At 41.4% G+C, this 22,420-nt stretch overlaps 2 protein-coding genes across 2 annotated transcripts; both read right to left on the reverse strand.

The window, feature by feature from the left end:
* Positions 1 to 844: 844 nt before the first annotated feature.
* Positions 845 to 6,945, reverse strand: socs9 (suppressor of cytokine signaling 9). Its single transcript, XM_050063833.1, has 2 exons — positions 6,805 to 6,945; positions 845 to 5,206 (listed from the first exon to the last, which is right to left on the reverse strand). The coding sequence occupies exon 2, from the start codon at positions 5,038 to 5,040 to the stop codon at positions 3,409 to 3,411; it is 1,632 nt and encodes a 543-aa protein (XP_049919790.1). The 5' UTR covers positions 5,041 to 5,206; positions 6,805 to 6,945; the 3' UTR covers positions 845 to 3,408.
* A 1,179-nt stretch (positions 6,946 to 8,124) lies between these two features.
* LOC126402115 (protein Smaug homolog 2) lies at positions 8,125 to 21,012 on the reverse strand. The gene is made up of 13 exons (XM_050063821.1): positions 20,667 to 21,012; positions 18,514 to 19,038; positions 17,872 to 18,342; positions 17,407 to 17,649; positions 17,154 to 17,263; positions 16,745 to 16,831; positions 16,209 to 16,500; positions 16,005 to 16,090; positions 15,640 to 15,755; positions 15,201 to 15,399; positions 14,167 to 14,293; positions 11,677 to 11,760; positions 8,125 to 10,045 (listed from the first exon to the last, which is right to left on the reverse strand). Exons 2-13 carry the CDS (start codon positions 18,707 to 18,709, stop codon positions 10,017 to 10,019), a joined length of 2,040 nt encoding a protein of 679 aa, XP_049919778.1. The 5' UTR covers positions 18,710 to 19,038; positions 20,667 to 21,012; the 3' UTR covers positions 8,125 to 10,016.
* Between the last annotated feature and the right edge of the window lie 1,408 nt (positions 21,013 to 22,420).

Raw genomic sequence — 22,420 nt, forward strand, 5'->3', positions numbered from 1 at the left:
CCTCACTTGTGTATGCACGACAGGTCAAATGTCTTTCAAAACAGAAAATCTGATTTTTATAGTTCAGTTTTTAAAGTGACTTAATTAGGTATACAAAGGTCAAAGGTCCTGACTTTGCATTTCAAATGCAGACTTTAATGCTGCCTTGGAAGCGCTGTTTAAATTATAGCTGCTTCATTAGTGGATGAGTGCTTGTCATGGATGATTTGCATTCTGCATATCAAATCGCCCATCTCAAGGAGAAAACAGCATCACAGTGCTTCAGAAGATGATCAGGGATCCATTCTCCATGCTTTCCCCCATTAACACCGGGATGGTTGTCTTTTGTGATTATTACTTCGTGCACACAACAATTAGCGGTGTGGTCTCTCTTGTGTGTTTTTTATTAATGCAAAATGCTGTTCACACACACAGCAGTAAATGACTCCGCTGCATAGGTAAATTTAGTAATTAATCTTTGAATAAGTCGCAGATAAAAGGGCAAAGGAAAGGCAGTCTAGCATGAAATGCCCTTTACTTTCTTTGTGTTGTTGTGGTGACATTGGGCCTCATTCACAAACAGTGCGTACGCACAAATCTGTGCTTAAACTGTGCGTACGATCGTTTGACGCACAAATCCGGGATTCATCAATATTTTCTTACCCGAATTTGTTCTTACTCTGCGAACAAATTTAGAACTGCCTCAGACCATGCGTACGCACAAATGAGGAAGGCCAAACTGACTTAGAAAATGCAAACATACCTTTTAAGTACATGCAGAGTCTATAAAACCACATTCATGCCTTTTAAGTACATGCAGAGTCTATAAAACCACATTCATGACAAAGAGATTTAATTAACATTTTTTAAAATCATTAATTTACTAATATATTGGCCAAATGGATTAAATTACCATGAAATTGACACACGTTCACCCTCATCATTGTGACAATTAAAATATTAACAATAACATGAACAGAAAAACTATCACTCCATCAGCGTGCAGATGATCTGTAATGCCGACTGCCATATCCTTAAGGCTGTGGCCTGCTGGCCAGGAGGCACCCACGACTCATTTATTTTGCAAAACAGTACAGTGGGAATGCGTTTGGAGGCAGGGGCTGTGAGAAGTGGATGGCTTGTTGGTGAGCATCTTTTGTTCTAGTCTTTTATTTCAATTGTTTTAAGTTAGTATTTTCAGTAAGTCTCTATTCCGTTAATGTTAAAATGTTATATTGTTCGGGTGACCGGGCATATGGCCTTAAAACATGGCTGATGACACCATACACAAACCCTGAAACCCCTCAAGAGGTGCGCTATAATAACATACATGCCCACACACGCGCCGCAGAGCGCACTTTTGGCGTGCTTAAGGGCCGTTGGATGTGTTTGGATCAGATACGGCCGGTGGCAAACTACTTTATACCCCTGAGAAGGTGTGCAAGATCATCCTGGCATGCTGTGTCCTCCACAATCTTACAATGACCCATGGCATTCCTGTAAGACCCGGCGCCATCACTTCTAACACACTGTGAAATTTACTACTTCTCTCCTCGCGTAACCACTTCCTTCATTCATGAATGAACTCTAGGCAAGCGGTTTCCTTATATGGAGAAATGGGGGCGTGGTAGTATGCTGATTGCAGATCGCGGACACGCGCCTGTCAATTTAGAATGGTTCTGATTTACTAACATACGCACGGTGGTGAGAACAAAATTGGCCGGTACGCACGTGTCATGAATCCGACGGTGATTTTGCGCAAGTACTTATTTTTTGCGGAGAGTAAGAACATTTCTGCGCAGATATTAGTGAATGAGGCCCATAGTGTTGTATCTGTACGATCAAATATGCAGATATTTCTGCCATTTAAGAGATTGATATGACTTTGGCAATGTCCACAGATAGCATGGTTCTAAAAAGGTGTACATTTTAGTATTTAAATATAAAAAATGCATATTTTATTTTTGTATTTGCTCAACATGACACATATGGCCCAAGAAATTGCAGTCTATTGGTGAGACTGTGAAATGGGAGTCTGACATATATTTTTAGCTGATTTATTTTTCATATTTTGCTGAACTGTAAGAATTTCATCTTGACTTAGGTTGTATTTTGAACTTCACCTCTCCTCAGTGCCTTTAGGTTTTTAGCTTCAGATTGATTCCCTCTACGCAGAGCTTGTAGATTTTTTGTCTCTGTAACTGACTTAATGTCAAGATCCGGAAAAATGTTCAAAACACATAATTTCTCCCATCATTCTCTTTGTTAATTAAGATTCATCAGCGCTAATTCACTGTGGTAATTTCGTCAATGAACTGCTGGAATGGAAGATTAGTGTGTCGACTCCCCACCTCTTTAAAATACACAGCAGGAAATGCACAGCAGGAAATACAGCAACGGAAATCTTTTTCTTCTTTAAGGATCTGGGTTTTTACACAATAATTAAATGCTAATTCAAAAAGACCTGACCAAACCTCTGGACTGACTGAATGACTACATTTGGAAATGGGCAATGCAACAGTCAGATTTTGAGTGAAATAATGTCCATAAATGTCTGGGCTTTATCATTTGTATTCTAATACAGCTGCTTCACCTACTGCTGAGAAGGTCATGAAGGCCACACTTGATCCTTTACTTTTAAAGTAAGAAGACCGCTGCCACTGTCTACATGCGTTTTAACCTCAAAGGAGAAACTGCAGGGGGTGACATCATGTAACGTGAAAACAAAGCAGCTGCAGAATCTGAGCGTACGATTCATTTAATGCCAGTTGTGCAAAATCATCATTTGCATGTTTCACTGCATCTAACACCACCACCGGAAACTGATGTGAGCGCATAATTGTACTTTCAATGTGTGACAATTATCTATTTTAGAGCAAGCTTCTACTTTTCAGTAATAACAAGCAGCATATGTGCCTACCTCTCACCCCTTTTAATGAACTGTGGGATCATGTGGGAAACAATGATTTATTCTGCATACGTGCTGCACTCCCACACCTCAGTAGCACGGAGAAAAACCTTGTCAGTATGTACTCCACCTTCTCAGCACGTGACTGATGAACATCTCTATTATAATCATCTTGATTCACACTAGGACACTTTCCCCCATCGTCAGATAATTAAGCTGATTTAGTCACACTTGAAAACACAGAGGCTGAGTGAGGGTAGTTCTCTGAACACCACAGATCTAAATAAGTTTGTTTAATTTGAGCATAAAGAACTTTGAGTGTGCAAGATCAGTGAGATTACATAATGTCTCATCAGTGTTGTTTAGTGTTAAGACGTGTACAGCAGGAATAAAATAAATAAGTACATTGTAGTGTAGGTTAATGCAACCAGTTGGAGTGAGGAACAAGACTCATTGTTCAGTTCAGTGAGTGTTAAAACTGTATGTAGTAGTCAATTTTAGTCTGTATTTTTTGTTGTCCTTCATTCCCACCAGGTGTCCATTCGCCGTACACGTACTCTCTGCTTATAGTGGTATTCTTTCAGGTGCTTTTTCAAAGCATTTGGAATGGGAAGCATGTTAATGCCATCGTAGGTGGTGCAGCTGCTTATGACTGCTCGGCAGATGTGCTGCAGGGAGAAGGGCTGTGTGCGATGGATGGGGTTAGACAGCAGGGGCTCGAAGAACATGCAGGAGTTGGGGTCCTTGTAGTGCTCCAGCAGTCCCGTCACCGTGGGCGCATGGAAGACACTGGGGTCGTGCACGTCAAAGCTAAAGTTGTGGTTCCACTGTTCAATGCGTGCATGTAGCGAGCGGCAGTAGCGGCGGAAGCTAACTGAGAAGAGGTAGTCCTCCTGGGCGGAGTCACGTAGAAGGAAGGTGCCTTCGGGCTTTCCCTCTAGCAGCGTCTCTGCCTCGTAGCGGTCCATCACCCCCCAGTAACACGGGAGGTTGGTGATCTGCAGCAGGTCTGGAACTAAACAGTGAATGTAATCAATCTGAGTGTGGATGCGGTAGCCGTCGTGAGATTTGGGATGCTCAGTCGGAGGAACTACAGCTCTAGAGGGCACGTTGGTCGCTGTAACCTCTGGGTCAACTAGAGTGTCGGGGATGGTATCACTGGTGTGGACAGAGGTTGATGCTGAGGCCACCACTTCATCCAGAGTGTCCAAACAGCTCTGTAGAAGGAGCTGGTGCTGCTGCTGTCTTTGGAGGAGAAGCTGCTGTTGCTGATGAGCGGAGGCTCTGTCAGCCCCGGATAACTCATTCATACCATGAGCCAGCTTCGGGCCGTGCTTGTAGAGAGGGTTAATTTGGGCCGTCACCTCGAACGTGTGGATCTCTGCATTGGGTGGTGGCTCAACACCTTGTTCGATGCTGATGCGCCTGCGCTCTCGCAACCTGTCATCAACGTCCTCCACCACGGTGGCCATTGCTGGAGTAGGGGCACTACACACTACTGCAGAATCAAGAATGGGAGGCTGGGTAATGGGGGCCGTGTGTTGCTTAATGAGATACCACTTCTGAGCCAGTTCTGATCCTACAGGGAAAGGGCAGTCATCCAACATCAGCTCACTGAGATGGATCTTGCGCCTCGAGGAGGCACAAGCAGTGGATGACGAAAGAGCCTGTGGAGATGGCGCTGGTGTCGCTGCACTGTGTGTCTTTATTGGGAAACACTGCCCCATTGCATCTTGGATTTTTTGCCGGAGAGTGCGACTGCTGCTTGACCCTCTGCCCTCGCCATCACTGGATGCAGGTGACTCTGTACCAGAGCTAACTGTTCCCAGTCCTGGCTTGGCTGTTACTCGCTCTTGTCCTAGTAATGAGGCAGCGGCTTCCAAGCCTTGCCATCTCCAAGTCTCCTTCAGGGGAGAGGAGGAAGATTGGTCCCTTGTCTCGAGGTCACTCAACAGCTCACCATACTCAAAGCCATCACTGACGGGCCTCTCAGCTGCTGGATCGTGGGAAGCAAGGCCTTTTTTCTTCCCCTTTCCACCTTTCCGTCCACTGCCTGCATCTCGCCTCTCCTCTGAGCGGCTCTGTCTCACCTTGGGACGGGCCCCCCTCTCTCGATCTTTCCCTCGGTTCCCTGACTCCTTTGGTAATGACATGATGGATTATGTGGTGAAAAAGCAACAGTGAGGCTTCTTCAGGGAGCTGTCAAGGGATGACGTGTAATTGAAATTAGCTTTTGGTGTTGACTTTCCCATCCACATCCCTTGTTTGAGATGTCACTATCATTGTCCATGCATTGTGGCTTTATGGAGTAAAAATGACCTGCAAAACAAAAAAAGAGTTCAGTTTAAAGCCTGCGGTCAACTTTTTAAGATAATTTATTTTCATATTATATAAAACTGATACAATCTAACCTGACAGCCCTGCTCCAAATTTTGCCTTTGTGAAGGTCATTATGTTCACTTTTTGTTTAACCCGCTTTAGAGATGTTAATTTTACAGCTGCAGCTGACACTTAATGTCATCAGCACTTAATCTGTGGACTATTTTCCCCACTTAATACATTAATCTTTAGGTCAAGAAAACAGTAAAAAATATCCATCACAATTCCCCAAAGCCCTCGTTGCCATCCAAACCTTAACATATCCAATTTAAAAATCAGAGAAGACTATGAAAACTTCTGAAGATACATTTGAAAAGCTGTGCCCAGTTCATTTTTGTCATTTCTGCTATGAAAAATTACTTAGATGATCAATCTTATATCAAAATAGTTGGAGATTAATTTCCTGTTTATCAGCTAAATAACCAATTATTTCAGCTCTACTTGATTCAACTTTATGGTCATTTCGGAAGCCATTTTTGGTGTCGTTGAATTGCATAGCATTACATTTAGGAGGTGTTTTCAATGTGTGGATACTTTTGAGTCTATCTATAAGATGGGAAGAGTTCACACTCATCAGTATACATTGAATTCAAAGCACATGAAGCAACTAAAGGACTTAAAGGAAGCAAACACTAAAGCCAGCACAGGCCAAGCTTTGATTAATCCCACCACTGTGGCCCCTGGCTCTAGGAGGAAGCTGTCCGTGCTGTAAAGTTGCCTGCATGTTACCTTATTTTAGCTGTCAGCACAATCAATTCAATTCAACTCTTTAATACTTTGTATATCCTGCCTGAAACTGACAAACAGGTACACAGATATGTTTACTAGTTAAACCATCCACATCTACATGAAAGCACCATGACTTATGATGCTCTTCCTACAATTTAAAGCTTCTTCTAACATGCATGTAAGTTATGTTGAATTCATAATATTATGGCTAAACATACGCTGGTGACAAACCCATAGGCTACCCGGAAGGCAGTGAAGTTATGAGGCGGTTTTGACTGTGATTTAAAAGAAAGATCAAGTTGACAGGAAACTAACATTACAGCGCTGATCAGCTTAAATTCCCTCTTTTTTTAATCCAACTCTTGTGTCAAACCATTATCTTGTTTTTGCCATGAAAAGAGCATGAACGCTCGGTATCAGGGATGTGGCTCTGTCCTCCCACAAATAACGTCAACTACTATCAAGAGAAAGTGGACGGTCGATTACAAACAGAAATTCCCCAACTTTTTCCACTACCCCTCAAGCTAACGCTAGCTAACATTAAATACTTGCGAACTGTCAACTTCTTCAGGCATATTCACGACTTAAATCACCCTTTACAGTAAAAGATATCAAGCGATAACACTTACGTTAGCTTCCGAGCTAAACTCGTTAGCAAGCAGCTGTTTATGTTCGGGAGGCTAAGTTAGCAGGGCAGCTAGCTAGTTGCTAACTTGGGTATCGTACTCTGCTGTGGGAGGAAAGGTTAAGTTGTGTTTATGTCAACTTATTTCTAGCTTTTTCAATAGTGAGACAAAATGCGAGCATACCTGAGTTGTTGTTGTGAAGTTTCCAGACGAAAGAGCTCCGGTTTCTTCTTAAATAAACTAATGACGTTAACAAAAAGGCGGCTAGCTCACATTAGCTTGATAAATGAACTGCTGATAGCGCGCAACCCGGAAGTAAAAAGTAATTGGAGTAATTTCTCCAGGAATGTCGGGACATAAAAAGAGAAGGCTGTAACATGACAAATGAGAGCAATAAAAATAACTCACAGCTGACTTTTAGGAGCTGCTAAAAGGCGTGTCCGATGTGCGACAAAGTAAACAGACACAAACACAAACCACAAGTGAAGTTGCAAAAGAACTGAACCTCTTTATTTGGACTGTCAATGATCCGACGGATGCTGCACTCCAGACCATTCACACATATGAGTGACAGTAAAAAAGTAGAGTAAGCATGGGATGCAAAAAGGTTCATAAAATATTAGAAAATGTCTGGGGAGTCATCAGAATTAAATATAAATTGTACAAGACAAATATATGCAATGTAGCCTACAGCTGGCTGCATTAATTTAATAATTATGCCTGGCAGGGACATTAACATGATCTTGGGACCACTTGGTAGACGTCTCCATATGACACAGGCTCTGTACCTCCTAGTGGATGCTTGGTATGTGGAAAAATACACCAGGCTTAACTTGTTAAGTGCATTTACCCAACTCTTTTCATGCATCACTGGAATGTAAACATGGAGTAAACATATTCCTTGGCCTGTTATTAGTGTTCTGTTTACTCATAATCACATAATTTGTGGCTCAGATAGGCATTGTCACCCCCTGCTGCGTCTTTATCACGCACAGACACTCGCAGAAATCTGCTGCACTGTACCTCTGTGTCTATTTGCAGCAATACGTGTAGGCTGTCCAAAGCTACAGAGGCTATGAAAAGGATCATCTGAGCCATTTGTAACATAACACAATTGATATACAGTATATTGAAGAGTTAAAAATAAGATAGCCGATTCTTAAAGTTGTCAGCATTGTTAACTCATTGAAAGTCCTCTGCGGGCATGAGTGTGATGCTTTTTAGTAAGTCAGATCTATCCAAGAGCCTGCTCTGAAGAAATCCATGACTAGAATACTACTCAAGACCATTAAATCAACATATTGAAGATGCTGGAGCTGTGCATTTCAGGCACCACATGAACAGTTTTCAGGACATGACAGCTAACCTTTCAATCACAAGGCTAGGAAAGCTTTTCTCTCTATCACCACTGCATGACCAGAAAAGCAGGCGTTACATGCCTCATACAGTTATCACTTTGAAAAGAAAAGAAAAAAAAAAAAACCTTGTGAGACTCCATGAATTAGAGGGGTAGAAGGCTTTGTTTTCAGGCTCTACCCAGCCAGCTCATGTGCGAGAAGGCGTCAGTTCTTTAATGTGTTACATAGTGAGACAATGGAGTATTCATGACATCGCATAACATGAATTGGGCATTATCCCAGAGAGATGTAAACAGTGACATTTAGGCGGTATAAACATACAACATTAGTTGCAAGATTTCTGCTCTCTAGCTGTTGATGACTCTGGGCACCATCAACCACCATGTCCTCTATCTACAACAGTGCTGTATTAGTGTGGCAAAACATGCGATTATAGAAAATAAGCATAAGTTATCAATATCAAGGGAGAGTAAAAAATACAATTGGAAAAAGATATCTGTAAATAACCATCTTTACTAGACAGACCTCCTATGGCTCTGCTGAAATAAAATGTGAATTCTTATCCCTGCCTTATGATGCAACCAAAAGTGATCCAAAAGTTAAGACCATATTACACATACATGCACCTCCGCTCTGCCACATTCAAAGACAGAGGCCGTATAAGACAAGTTTTTTTGATTCAACACTGATACCACATGATAATGTTAGGGTTCTGAGACTGAAAACACATTGAGACACAAACAGAAAGTATGGACATCGTCAAGCACCTTGAAAAAGTATGATTCATCAAATCATCACATTGGCCGTTTGAGGAAGAGGGCACTGCGAGGGTGAGGCGCTGCGCTCTGGAGCATTTATTACATGAACAAGCTTCATTTTCCAGAGCCAATCATAAGAAGGCCAGGGGGTTGAGATGGGTTTCATTTAGTTTTCTCAGCCAGCATTAGAGTGTAAATTGAAAACACTCTACCCTCCTCGCTTTTATCAATTCAATATCAAATCAGCTCTCACCAGCCCTTATTCACCCCTGTGGGGATTCCTCGGCACAAAATGAGATTCATCATCATTTATGTAGTAGGGCATAAAATAACAGAGACAAATTGCAGCTGGCATAAATTATTCGGACTGCTGTTCTTTTTAAAAAAAAAAAATCATACCATTCTCTTGCATTTCACTACAAATATCCTTCTCAGATTAACAATCGCACAACTCTTCTCTTTGGCTTTGTACGTTTAGAGGAGGACAGTCGCTTCTGCTTTGACTGTGTGTTCGGGGAAAACAACCAAAGGGTATGCCTGTGGTTAAGTTTCAAGCTCTTCCTCAATCCTTTTGGTCCTCCCTTTCTTGCCTTTGCCTCAAAATCATGTCCTCTGGAGAGGAAAAAAAAGAACCAAGGAAAGCTGTTTAAATTTCAACCAACACCAGTCGTCACTAGCACTGGTTATATAACAATTAGTCCGGCTAGGAAGTGTATTGGTATCCGTGTATCAATACCTGTCAATAAGTGGAACCTCAGTGAGTGTATCCTAGGGCCAATTACACTTTAGTAGCTAATATCAAAGATCATTTAATGAAAGTGCCTTATCCTGGCTGGACATTTTCTGAATCTACACATTAACTGGTGCAGGGGCTGTGGCTGTCAGTGTGTTCTGGTAAGAAGCCTTGCTCCAAGGCAGGAGAAAAAGAAGAGTAACTCATAGGGCAGAACCCCTTTAAGACAGCACCAATCCACCGTTTTTCTCTCAGACCACGGCAAACTGAGCCACTGCACATCATGTCACAGTCCTGCAGGTGACATGGAGCAGTTAGCTTTTTTTTTTCCTCTGTCCCGCAATATAATAATCATCTGTATTCCATTTTTAATAAACTTAGTTGTATATAATAAAGTACAAAAATATTAGAGAACATATACACAGTTTTTTTGTCATTTTGTAGTGACTGCTTTGCCTGGTTTTCTTAAGCATACGTATATCTTTGTGCTGGGTGATGAGGAACTGAGCAGGCCTCAACTGACGTGTAGTTTTCCTTTCTTCTTTTTCATATTGTCGATGTCCGGTCTGTTCCATCTGAGGAGGAGATTGGAAATATAAATGTTTGAAGACATTTACAATCATAAAAAATACCATACCATTTACATTTAATCTGATAAGGGTAGTTAACTTTCAGACAGCTCTACTCCCTTTTCTCCATTTTCTCCCTGGAGCAGATTAAGTCATTGATGCCTTTTTATGTGTCCATGAATTTTTTTTACATTCATCGCATGCATTTTTATGATATGTCAACCACTGATGTTTGCATTTCTTGTATTTATTAGATCTGTTTCTAGATAAAAGCAGCTCCTTTTATACATTGGGGAACTGCTTTGTAAATAGTATAAAACTGAATGTATAACATCTCATTTGTTTCAACAGTCGTGAATAAATTCCAGTGTATATGTCCCTGCTATTTGATCTTTGACATCCAGAAAGTAAGCCAAAGTAACTACGTTTACTGGCACATTAATATTCCACTATAAATCAACATATTGCAATATTCTAAATTTGATGCCATTCATGTGAACATATTTCAGTTGGATTGTCTGAATGCAGTATTTTCTGATGAAGACATGGGATATGCTGAGATTATTCAGGTTTTAGGATCTTTCTTTGGACATGTATACAGCGCATTGGGAACATGTGTCTCAATTTAAGATTTTACTGCCATTTGCTGTTTACTGTCTGCTCTGTATGTTGTCATAGATGCCCTCTACACAACAAACTAACCAGCAGTTTGCAAAGCTGGGGTAGAGATGTATGTTCAAATTAAAAGCCCACATTTCTGGTTGGGAAGAGAAACACACCTGCTTTTAAACATTAGGAAAGACTTGGACATGAATATGTTTTCAGATATTTGCTAATGTCGCATCACTGACCTTTTCAAAAAGGGCTGTTGAATAAGTAAAAGAGGGAAGACTTCTGTTTTGACACAAAGAGGCAAAGTGGCACAAGCAGCTCCAGCTGTCCTACTTTTCCATATTTTGGCATGATAAACAATATGCATGGGCACATTAATCTGACTATGCATGGCTGCATGTATATGGGAATATTAGTCCAATAGTCACTTTGTCACCATGTAAACAGCCTGGTAGGAATATTGTCTTTTAGGAATAAGGGCAAAAAACGGAATATTTTGTGCATGTAAACGTAGTCAACATGAATTTCAGATTGTTCACACAGATACAATCCTATCAAACTCACAATGAAGTGTTCATGCAGCAGGGATACCTTTCTACGTCATTCACAGAGTAAAATAATACAGAGCTACCGTCCCTTAATCTTCTTTGACACGATCATGCAAATTTTGTCATTCAAGTACACCATATGATGCACAGAGGTGATTATGTGTCATTCTCTCTCCACAATAGGACCCAGACTGTGACTTGACTAATGATATTGTATAATTCAGATGCTATGAAAAATTAATACACAACATAACTAATTAAATATGAATGATAAAAGTCATCAGACTTTTTTTTGTCTCTATTGCGTGGGAGAAGTTGTGTGTGAAAAATATTGTTATCCCTGATGGACACAAACTGTTCACTAAATCCTTTCTGTCATGACCTAATTGTAAGAAGGTGTTTTTGTCTAGTTGGTAGTTTAGTGTGAGGTTTGCCAGCCAGTGGCCTATTTAGTACTGAGCTGCTGAGGACACTTACCCCCTAAGGCATGCTCTGTCATACTGAGGCACAGTGACTCCAGCGTGGGGTTGATCTCCAGGTCAGCACCTGGAACTTGGCATTCTGTGGGAATGAGTGGAAAGAGTCTCAGATTAAAGGAAGAGTGAGGTTCATATTATTGTCAAATTTCAATAAAATCATTTTTTTTCACACTCTAAATTTAAAAAGCAACTGTGTTGTTTTTTTCATTCAAAATAAAGAATGTCCAAGGAAAAGAACAGGTGCAATTATAAGGACACTATTGTGCCTTGTCATGATTAAAGATCAAGTGTATAGGATTTAATGGCATCTAGTGGTGAGGTTGCAGATAACCTTAACATAACTACAAAAATGTATAATTTTAATTCAATTAATACTCCTTTAAGTGTGTAGGACTCAAGGGGGTAACTGTAATTCTCAAAAGTATTTTTAATAAAACATATTTATTTCTATTAAATGACAATGACTTTAGTATCATCTGCACAGAACCAAACTATGTACAGCATACCAGCACAGTGGTTTCATTACTCACTCTATTTTCCTCACATTGACAAAGTGCTATGGTGCTAATGCACTGTTCACACATTTCCTTAAAATAAACTAAGTGCCAAGTAAATGTTACAGCACGTTGGAAAGAACTCGGGGTAGAAAGAGTGCATAACTACTGCTGAAACATGCCATGAACTGATGAACAGTATGATGATCAGTTTGATCAAAAAGTAATTTGCAGTCATGATGCTGTCTGATACAAATAAAGGTGAGGTACCCAAGTTACATGGCTTAAGTCGCAGCTAACATTTCACTTGCTTACAAAACCAAAATGTAATCAAAAGCGGTCACTCAAGACACACTTGAGCTGTATTCTGATGTCAGGAGTAAACTGCCATTTGTCTCGAGTGGATGCAGACGGGATACATAATACATGTCTGAGGAGGGACGGAGTGTGAGTGAGCTTGAAAGTGAGACCTCAGAACACAGGCCAGCGATGGCCATTTGGGTGTCAAGTTTGACCCTTGACTGATCTTTAACTCAGCTGCAAGACTGTGCGGTGATGAGTGACGCCTAGACATGTTTTGAAAGGATCAATTTGGAGAAGCCAGAGGAACACATCACTAAACTCTGTTGAAATACTTGTCTCTTTATTATTATTACAAAGTACACATCTTTTAATAGAACAGAGAAGAGGGAAGTTACTGGAGTATCATCCAAGCATCAAGTCAACTCCTAGAATCTTGCCTATTTTTTTGTCTATGTGTATGTGCTGTATCTGTTACAGTAAACTTGGAAATTGTGAAATAGTTCCGTAATCCTTTTTTTCTATAGTGAGGTTTTATAAGATAATTTGTATTGAACTTTAAAAATGCAATACTATGAAATACCTCTTAATCAATTTTAACAACTGATGTGAGTATGTGCACTACAGGGAGTAAATTAAAAGCCAGGGAGGCAGCAAAGTATTTCGTTTTTCTGGGGATTATTTAAATTGAAACAAAACAGCAAGGTGCTTCCTGACGGCCAAATGGTTGGGGCGCACATCTCTGTCTCAGTTCTGGCCAAGGGCGGGTGTTGACATACCCTCCTCTCTCCCCTTGTTTCCTGTTTTTCCTGTCTGTACTGCTTTATCCAGTGAAAGCAAAAATGCCAAAAAATAGTGTTAAAAAACAACAAACACCTAGATGTGAGGTGAACATCGCATGTCATGTGGGTGCTAGGCACGTCAGTTCTAGTTACTGAAGCATGGTGTACAGACAAAGGTGCTATAAACAAAACATCATCCTATCAGACACAGTCCTGTGGTTAGAACAGAGCCTTCCCCATTTAAAACTAAAACAACAGTATAAAGTAGCGAGAGCCCCTGGCTGCAGACATGGAAACTGTAGCATTGCTGGGTTTATACATCTGTTTAAGTTATGAATTTTTGGCTTTCATACAGAATGCTTTGCGATGGAAATGTTCTATGCAGGCTCTGTTGAAAAATAACAGGACCATTACAGATGAATTTGCAATGCTCATGTCTGGCATCTGGCACACAAGACAAGGCAACCATAAAGTTATGTGTATTGTACAAGGTGACAGATTGTTTATTGCTACATGCCGCTCTGCTGTCTTGTTATTTTGCCCTTGGCACAGCAGGAGAGCACTTCTCTGGCTTGGCATCTGACCAAATGGCCTTTTTTACCTTTTTTATCAAAGTTGTGTAGCTTGAGTTGCTCACAAAAGTCACAATCTGTCAAGTGTGCCACTTCTAAATAATTTCTGTCCCATTAACCATTTCCAGTTTAGCTTAAAAAAATAATTCTACATTAAAAATGAATGGAGTCCTAGATACACAACGTGAAGCACACAACAGTGTGAGAAAATGTGAACAGGAGATTAAGAACAGCAAGACTTACAGATGTAGTTTTGCCAAAGAATACAGTATATCGAAATGTAAACAAAGACAGGAATAGACTTATAAAAGAGAACAAGAGGCTTTAACTCATACAATACCTTGCTGCTGGAACATGAGCATGGTTTGTGGGGAAGTGTGGACAGGGAGTGAGTGGGTCCGCTGCACAGAGCTGCGACTCTGACTTGGCATGCTGTTACTGCCCCCAGGGTTGGCAAACCACAGGTTCTATAGAGGAAAACACAAGTTCTCATTAGGGAGATGCCACTCATCCTCGGAGGCTGACGGGGGTTTGCTTATCTTTCAGCTAAGTCATTAAACAGGATCTCTTCAAGGTATGATAATGAATCAATTCATACCAAAATGTGATCCCTAACCTCGTGTGCTGTCGTCGTGTATACTGATTAAACTGCCAAAATCTCCTGTTATTTCACTTGTTTTCCTGTCAGAACAAATGTTTACTAAGGCCTATTATGACTCCTTGGGCATGACACCATGCAGGTCAACACCTTAAGACATAGTGAATGTTCAATAGGGCTGGCATGATATCAGATTTTCACTACACGATTATCGTGGACAAAAGATTTCACAATGATGATATTATCTCAATGTGTATAGAAATTTTTAAATAATAATAATGCTATCTGTTTGCTTTGTCTCTTTTTCTGGCAAATGAATAACACTCAAAATACAAGTGTAGGGAGGTGGTGGAGAGAGTGTCTGTAACTTTAAGTGTACAAAATCATTCAAAAAGAGCAATTACACTTAATAGAGAAAAGGCAACCACATTGCTTTGGGGAAGGTAGACAAAGCGAGAACGGAAAGAAACGAAAATGATTTAAGAGGCATTGGATTACTTATTTTCGTGTGTATTATTAACACAATATCAATATTTCATTTTTAAATATCATAGTTATTGCAGATACCCTTAAGGGACATATTGGAGAAAAACTCAGGGCAACACAACTTGCAGAAAATACTACTTGGTCACAAAATTCAAAGTCATGTTACTACTTAAAGCTGTGTAGTAAAGGTTTTCCTTCAACTTAATAATAATAGTATGATCCGTTTTGTTCACAGTTTCATGTGTCACATACTGTTGTTGAAATGCTCATCCATTGACAGGAATACTGACTTGTCTACCCTGGCCTGCCAGCGCAGGATTAGTGAGTGTGTGGCGTGGAGATGCTCCCCCAATCCCGCCAGGACTCAGAAGACCGATGCGCCCGGCTGGGAGTCCACGAGGAGTCATCTGGAACTGCCTTTGTCCCCGCCGCCCTACAACTCCACTCACAGAGCCTGCTGTGGGGAGGGAGTTGGACCCATAGGTCCAGCTGGGTTAAAAAAACAAACAAAAAAGAACAAACATCAGAAATCAATGAGAGCTAAGAGAACTGTTAAGGCTCCTTCATATGAAATGGTGCTTTTTGAACGGGGAAGAAGAGAGTGAAAGAGAATCAAAGTAAAAGTTAGACAGTAGGGGTGAGTGCAGGGAGAATGTAACATTCAGCCTGTCTGACATCTCCCCCGCTGAAGAGGGAGATCAAAGGTAAAGAAGGCCAGCGGAGTCTCACCCTTTCTGTCGGTACACAGGCATGTCCAGCATAGCTTTCCGAGGGAACAGGCGGAGCAGTTTGAGGACCTGCTGCTTCCAGGAGACCAGCCTTTTCTTGTGAGTTTCTGTGAAAGCCTGCCACAGAGAAAAAGACAGCAAAAGAAAAAAAGGCATCAGAATTTCAAAGAGCACTAACAGAGCTTCAGCAGATGCTTCTGGAATTTGTTATTTTCAAAGGAAAAGTTTTTTTTTCTTCCTTTCAGGAGAAAAAACACTATTAACACTATTTTTAATAATTTAATATTTCTAAGGCACTATTTATAGTGCTGTTAGACTACCAGTGGGTGCATTTACAACAATGCCCAAATGACCTCATGTCCTCACCTCGTGTGTCAGACACTTCTCAATGAGCTGAAGGTAACAGCTGATATTCTCCTCATCTGGCCTTGACACTAGCAGCTGGGTGCACACTGAAACAAAAAGAAGCCTGGGCTTATTTTATATCCATTAAGCACATTTAGAGGGATCTGAGGGAACTGTGTGCACGTATTATCACTTTCAATCTGGGAAAAAACATCTTACTCTTACCTTTACCCATAACACGAGTGAACTGTCCCGCAATGTCGCCGTCTGAGATGGGTGTGGCTGAGGAGTCTCCATCACAGGGAGGTGGGTTGTGGGACTGGAAGCCCTCTGAGGCCGGCTCTTTATCTGCTCCTGTTTTTGTGGCGTCTGAAGTGGAGGTGGCTGTGTCCGGGGTGGTGGCCGCGTCCAGGGCAGTCTGTGACGCACTGGGTGGGCTGTAGGCCTTGATGGGTGTGATGATGATCTGTTGCAGCTCTTGGAGTGCGTTACGCAGGTTTCCCCCTTCCAAAATATCCTGCCATGAGATGATATTAGTGTCACATGTTGTATAAACAACTCAGAGATAGGCTTTGTACAGATTTCATTGAGTCCTGCTCTGTGTCTGCCTCTGTGCAGAATGTAAATTTCTCCATGTCACATGACCATCGAGTGCATACTCAAGTGCATTTTTGATTAACACAAGTGAAAATTCATCAAGGAAGAACACTGTTATAATTTTTTTTAGCACGGGAAGACCAACACCATCTCATCTGAATTACCTTTTCTAAAGACTTGAGCACACTCTGCCTCTCTCGCAGTTTCTGGATACTTAAGGCGATCTTATGTCGTGCTCCTTTAGTGACATTCTAAAAAGGGGAGAGAGAATGTAACAAGACACTGTGAGAAGCAGGCGAGTCATTTCTTGTGGCAACACTGTGCAATTTATACAGTTACTAAATAACAAACCTAATCACCATTTGTTTCATTAAAGCCAAGGGGCAGAGGCAAAATCACACCATTTGTATGTTTGACTGGCTCAATATAACTGTAGGGTGCATCACTTAATTTCATGCCTCATTGAGAGTTGATGTATCATCAGGTTCGAGGACAGTAATGTTCACAAATTGATAAGGAGGGTGGAGTAATCAAAGCCCAGCCCCAGAGTATGTAAAAGGGAGGCTTAAAAACCTGCGACTCCAGGTGGTGCTCTGTGAGAATCATCATCTCCTCATAGGTCATCTGGGAAAAAAGTGATGCATATTTATGAAGGCGGAGACTCTTCAACCATGCGGGAACATCTAGAACAAATACACACCAAGGGACAAAAAAAAAAAGGATGTTACATTTCGGCTTATATCACCACAGCTGTTGGCTGTGTGCGGCTGTTACCAGAGCAAAATGCTGTGAGCGCCCTCGGCTCAGTTCAGTTATGAACTCTGACCTTTCATGCCACTGCCATCCTCCTGGAAGGTGTTGCGAGCGGAGCCCTGTTCTTCTGTCTGCTCGCTGCCCGAGGAGGCGACGCTGCTCTGGGGTGAAAGGGGTGCGTGGTCTGTGAGAATGAAGTTCTGTCGACCCCCTGCGTCATCCTGGCTAACCCACTCAGAGCCACAAGCCTGAGGACTGGAGGGAATAACGGACATGGACTTCTTCAGAGGGCTAGGCTGCATCTGCCCACCCAGACCTGGCAAGGGAAACAATCAATTTTAGGAACAACAGTAATTTTTGGAAACTCCTTCAGAAGAAAATTAATACATGTTAACACTAAGACCTATGAGAAATGCACACTGTTTTCACAATATGGTAGATGTCTATAGTGGTCTCATAGTGGTCTCATATCCCCCTTAAAACCTATTTCCTCATGTTTTCACCCATTTCATAAAACGAGGAGAATGAGAAACAATACCTGTGTTATTGCTGTTGATGGGAGACGACATCCCGCCTGGGAAAGGCATGTGTCCGTTCTGGCCTGCTGGAGACGTGCTAGATGAGGGGGACTTGTCGTGCCAGACGAGGCCAGGGTCCAGAGCCTCAGCAGAGCTGGGCCATTCATCTGAGCCCTGACGTGGGTGGTAGGGGCTAGAAGGGGCCCGGGGTGCGTAGCCACTGGATAGGTGCTCCTCCAGGTGGTTGAGCCACATGGCCAGAGAGGTGCGGTCATCCAGTGTGGTGGCAGGGTGGATGAGCGCGTAGGACAGCAGCTGCCTGCTTTCTTCTACAAACAGGCTACTCTCAATAGTGTGACTCAACACCTTCTGCAGCAGCTTCATGTACTCACATTTGGCCTCGCTGTTGCGTGGCTGCAGCAGAGGCAGGTGGGACAGCAGCAAGGACACAACCTTCTCCTTTGGCTCCTGATGCCACTGGCTGACAATTGCTAATGATAAAGGGCAAACAGAGAATTTCACCAGCCATTAATCTTTTATTACTGTATGAATTAAGGTCTTCTTCTATTTTAGGAGAAGATAGAACAAATAGTGCCCCATAATCATATATCATTGTTAAGATATAACAAAACACTCTCATACAACAAAAATCTCTCAGCTACCTGCATTGTTGGCCTCAGCTTCTAGGATGTGGATCTCTGTGCAGTCTGCCAGCCAGTGTTCAAGGCAGATGTGTAAGAAGCGAGCCTGGGTGCGGGACACCCTCTTCAGGAGGGACAACAGTGCCACCGTCTGTTCACACTCATTCCAGCCCTTGAACCAATCTGTGAGGATACCTACCTGATCTCGGAACATCATGGCGTGTCTCCTCAGTAAGGAGAACAGGAATGTGTGGATGGGGAGAGGGGTACTGAAAAGACTGCTCTCGCAGACACAGACAGTATCAGTCACACCCCGCACAGCGGGGTTGTATTTGCAACAGTCCTGGGATCCCCTCAGACTGGACCGAGGGGCCCTCACATGGTTCAGGTGCAGACACAACTGCAGACACCGATGTCGTGTGGACTGTTGGGAAGATGTATTTTTATGTGAGGCTGAAAGTGTGTGTCAACTGTAGTTTGCAATGACACAAACAGGAAAAGCTTGGTTTTTCACTCTGGCATGGTCAGGATCACATCATCTGCACTCTATTAAATCAACAAACAGACAAAGAGAGAAAACTTAGATGACAATTCAACCAATGTCTACTTCAATTTTAAAATCATAACCAAGATTAAGTCGATCTATTCATACCACAGAATTAGTACTGGAAAATCTCTTCCGGTGTTTTAGACAGACTTGCATGGGGACATACATTTCTCTGCCCCAAATTTGCAAATAGGGTCAGAATTTTCATAAATGATGGAGATGAATCATCAGCTTCAGTGAGTGACAAACTGATTACACAGTGAAAATACGTAAGATAGTATATAAATAAGAGATTATGTCACACACAGCCAATATAGGACAGACATACAACTTCAAACTTTTATAATAGGCAAAAAAAAATGGTGAAATGATATATGACATCAAATTGAACTTTTAAACTTTTCCATACAAAATGAACTCTGTAAGTATGAGAAATACCAAGAAACATCTCAGTTTGAACTGTGACTGTAAGAATATTATTTGAGGTAAGCTTTTATTTATAACTTTATCACTTCATACACACTCTCCTCATACCATAATGATTAAGGCACAAGTCATTCACAAAAGGTGTGCCAAACACCTTATCCTAAAGATAACAGTCCAGGTCATTAAAGCTGAGAGTAATGCTCACCACAACACACTAAAATAGGCTGCTATCCAAAGACTAAGGGCTGCTATTAATGCCATGTATTTACAACAGCTAGTTATAACTCAAAAAGTAGAACACAAACATAGTCACAAACCAGTAAGGGTATGCTAACATGCTGCCAAAGCTACTGATTCCCAACACTAAACGGTAGCACCTGTAACATTGTCAGATATTATTTTGATTATACAACAAACCTGAGTGTCTGACTATGGGCTCAGGTCAGCAGACTGTTGTTATGGTCACCCCTGAATTAGGTTTACTAAGTTGAAACAAGCTAACATTACATCAGGCAGCCTAGCATTAGTTAGCAGTTAGCCAGAGTTAGCCAGGCCCAGTGATGTTACCCCCGAAGCAGACTGCTCAACACAGTATAGACTTTTAATAGCAGAAGTATCACACCAAGATGTTTCGATGCCTCATTTTACCACGCCAAAAGTCACGTGACCACCCCAAACCAGGCCTCTTAAAGTACGCCTTAGTGTTCAGCTATAGATTCTGCTTACAGTGACTCGTTATGTAGAGCAAGTTTTAACTTAACAAAGTCACAATAATGAAAGCATAAGATCGCTATCTAACTGTTTCATCATGGTCTCGGATTTAATCCACCGATATTCAGATGCAATACAAAGGGCTTGTCCAGCAGGTGTCGCCATTTTTGACTGTATCAAATGCTACGAAACAGTGAACCATTTTTAACACACAATTGCCTCATAGTGATTCAGTGCTTCAGAAAGCTTCGTTTTCCCCAACACTAGTTTGGTCGGCCTAGTCACTAATAAGGGATTCAAGATTTGTATTGTTGTTTTTTTCGTTAACAGTGTTGCTAACCATTTTCTCCGTTTCGTACTTCAGTGTTAGCGGTGCAAACAGGGACGTTAAAACGCAGTTTTTATCGACAGCAGGTTGTAGCTAGTTGACTAAGCAAAGTTATGCGAGTTGTGATGAACAAGAAACAGACTCAAAAGGTTTGTTGTTTACCTTTGTCAGTTGTCACTGGTTAGCGAGCCAGGCTAAAGTGCTAATGCATAGCTAGCTCGACGGTAGGATAGGGAGAGCTAAGTGCTAGCGCTAGCTTCTTAGCTAGCAAGTTTTGCTAATAGATGCAATAACGTTAGCTTAGCTGAAAGAAGCGTAGATTTCGATCCCATACGAGGTATTCCTTAAGGATATTCCGTTACGGTGGCAAGCTCCCGTGGTTTCAAACAGGCCATGGTAAATAATGTGTGTACAAAATGTTTATTGCAATGCAGAAAATAAAGAGTGTACGCCTGGAGAAATCTACTTCGATTTTGAGTTGACGCAAGACGTGAGTGCGACGTCACACGTCTGGACGGTACGTAATGTTTTGTCCCGCCCACTGTCTGGTAAATAAAAAGGCTCCCACCCTGACATGTAAACATGTAAGGCTTGAACCCCGAGCTGTAACCCCCATTCATGGACGAACTGAAGTGAAGTAAACATGTCTTATGTTTTTCTTGAAGCAGAAGTTGGCGCTATGGTCATGGTTGTATGAAAAGAACAAAATAAATCCAGACCTGACAACCTAAGGGACTGTGTGTGTGTGTGTTACTTATCAGAGGAGGTTGGTGGCTGGGATGTGACTTAATTTTTTTTAATTTATCATAACCCTCCCTGAAGCTACAAATATTTTTCCCTGAGCCTCCCTGAGTGACTGGGGGGAAATGCATGACCCTCCCTTCACCATAAATAACCATATTTTTTAATATTCACACCAAATGTACAGTAGGTATTGGAGCCAATGCAACAAGCAACCAGCACAGGAGTGAGTTATCCCTAAAAAAAAAAAACCCAAAACAAAAAAAAACAAGCTGAAATCATAAACAAAATCCAAATCCTCCTTACAAATTGCATCACCACGTAAGCTGTTGTGCACTTCAGCAGAATATGGGTGCATGACCGCCACACAAATCCAACAAAACTTAATAAGCCTACACACAAATAGCTTCCATACACACATCACAGCGCATACAAAGCCAGCATTAGCAACATGTGCATATAATTACAGTTCTCCCAAATAAACCTGTAACAGTATAGCAGCAAATGCCAGAATAATATCAGTAACCTGGCACAGCAGCTGTTTTTTAAAACTTACCCTTTGATGATCGAAAGTTTAAAATTAGATTTGAAAATCCTGGAGTTATCCTGTATGTATCCCGATGGAAGAATTTGTTGCACATAATGTGTATGAGGACTGTTGGAAATGTGGAAATCTGACGATAATTTCTATTTTTACAGTTTCTTACTATGATAAATAGCATAATATTGGTGATTTTTTTTTAAAGGCAAACATGCCTCTGGTCTGCTGGGAGGTTTTGGGGCTCAGATGGTATTTCAAATAAATACAAAATACAACTATTTAAAGTTGTATGTTTCTCTCTTAATGTTATCAAGTGAGGTGGCTGCAGCTCAAGTGGTTGTCCAGTAATTGTAGTAAGGGAACAGAGTAACAGTAACAGAATTGGCAGTTCAGTGTCGTTTTTTTTCTCTAGCTTCTCAAAAGTGAGGTTTTGCCACTTTATAAAAGTGATAATTTTCTGCTTTGTATCATTGTAAATTAATTATCTTTAGGTTTAGGCCTGTTACACACAGCCAATTACAATACATCCTCTTGGGCTTTGGGAACATTCAGTGGAGATTTTTCAACATTTTGGAAAAAATAATCAACAGATCATTCTGTCATGAAAAGAAGTAACAAAAAGTGAGGTCACTCA

The sequence above is a fragment of the Epinephelus moara genome, chromosome 2, assembly GCF_006386435.1.
Source record: "Epinephelus moara isolate mb chromosome 2, YSFRI_EMoa_1.0, whole genome shotgun sequence".
Lineage (NCBI taxonomy): Eukaryota > Metazoa > Chordata > Actinopteri > Perciformes > Serranidae > Epinephelus > Epinephelus moara.

What these genes read in the sequence shown, in the direction of transcription:
- socs9 (XM_050063833.1), bottom strand. Translation starts at nt 5,040, where the DNA reads ATGTCATTACCAAAGGAGTCAGGGAACCGAGGGAAAGATCGAGAGAGG.
- LOC126402115 (XM_050063821.1), bottom strand. Translation starts at nt 18,709, where the DNA reads ATGATGTTCCGAGATCAGGTAGGTATCCTCACAGATTGGTTCAAGGGC. An exon ending in CACTCGTGTTATGGGTAAAG is followed by an intron (nt 16,091 to 16,208) that starts GTAAGAGTAAGA and finishes TTTTTGTTTCAG; the next exon opens with TGTGCACCCAGCTGCTAGTG. An exon ending in CCTGTGTACCGACAGAAAGG is followed by an intron (nt 15,400 to 15,639) that starts GTGAGACTCCGC and finishes TTTTTAACCCAG; the next exon opens with CTGGACCTATGGGTCCAACT.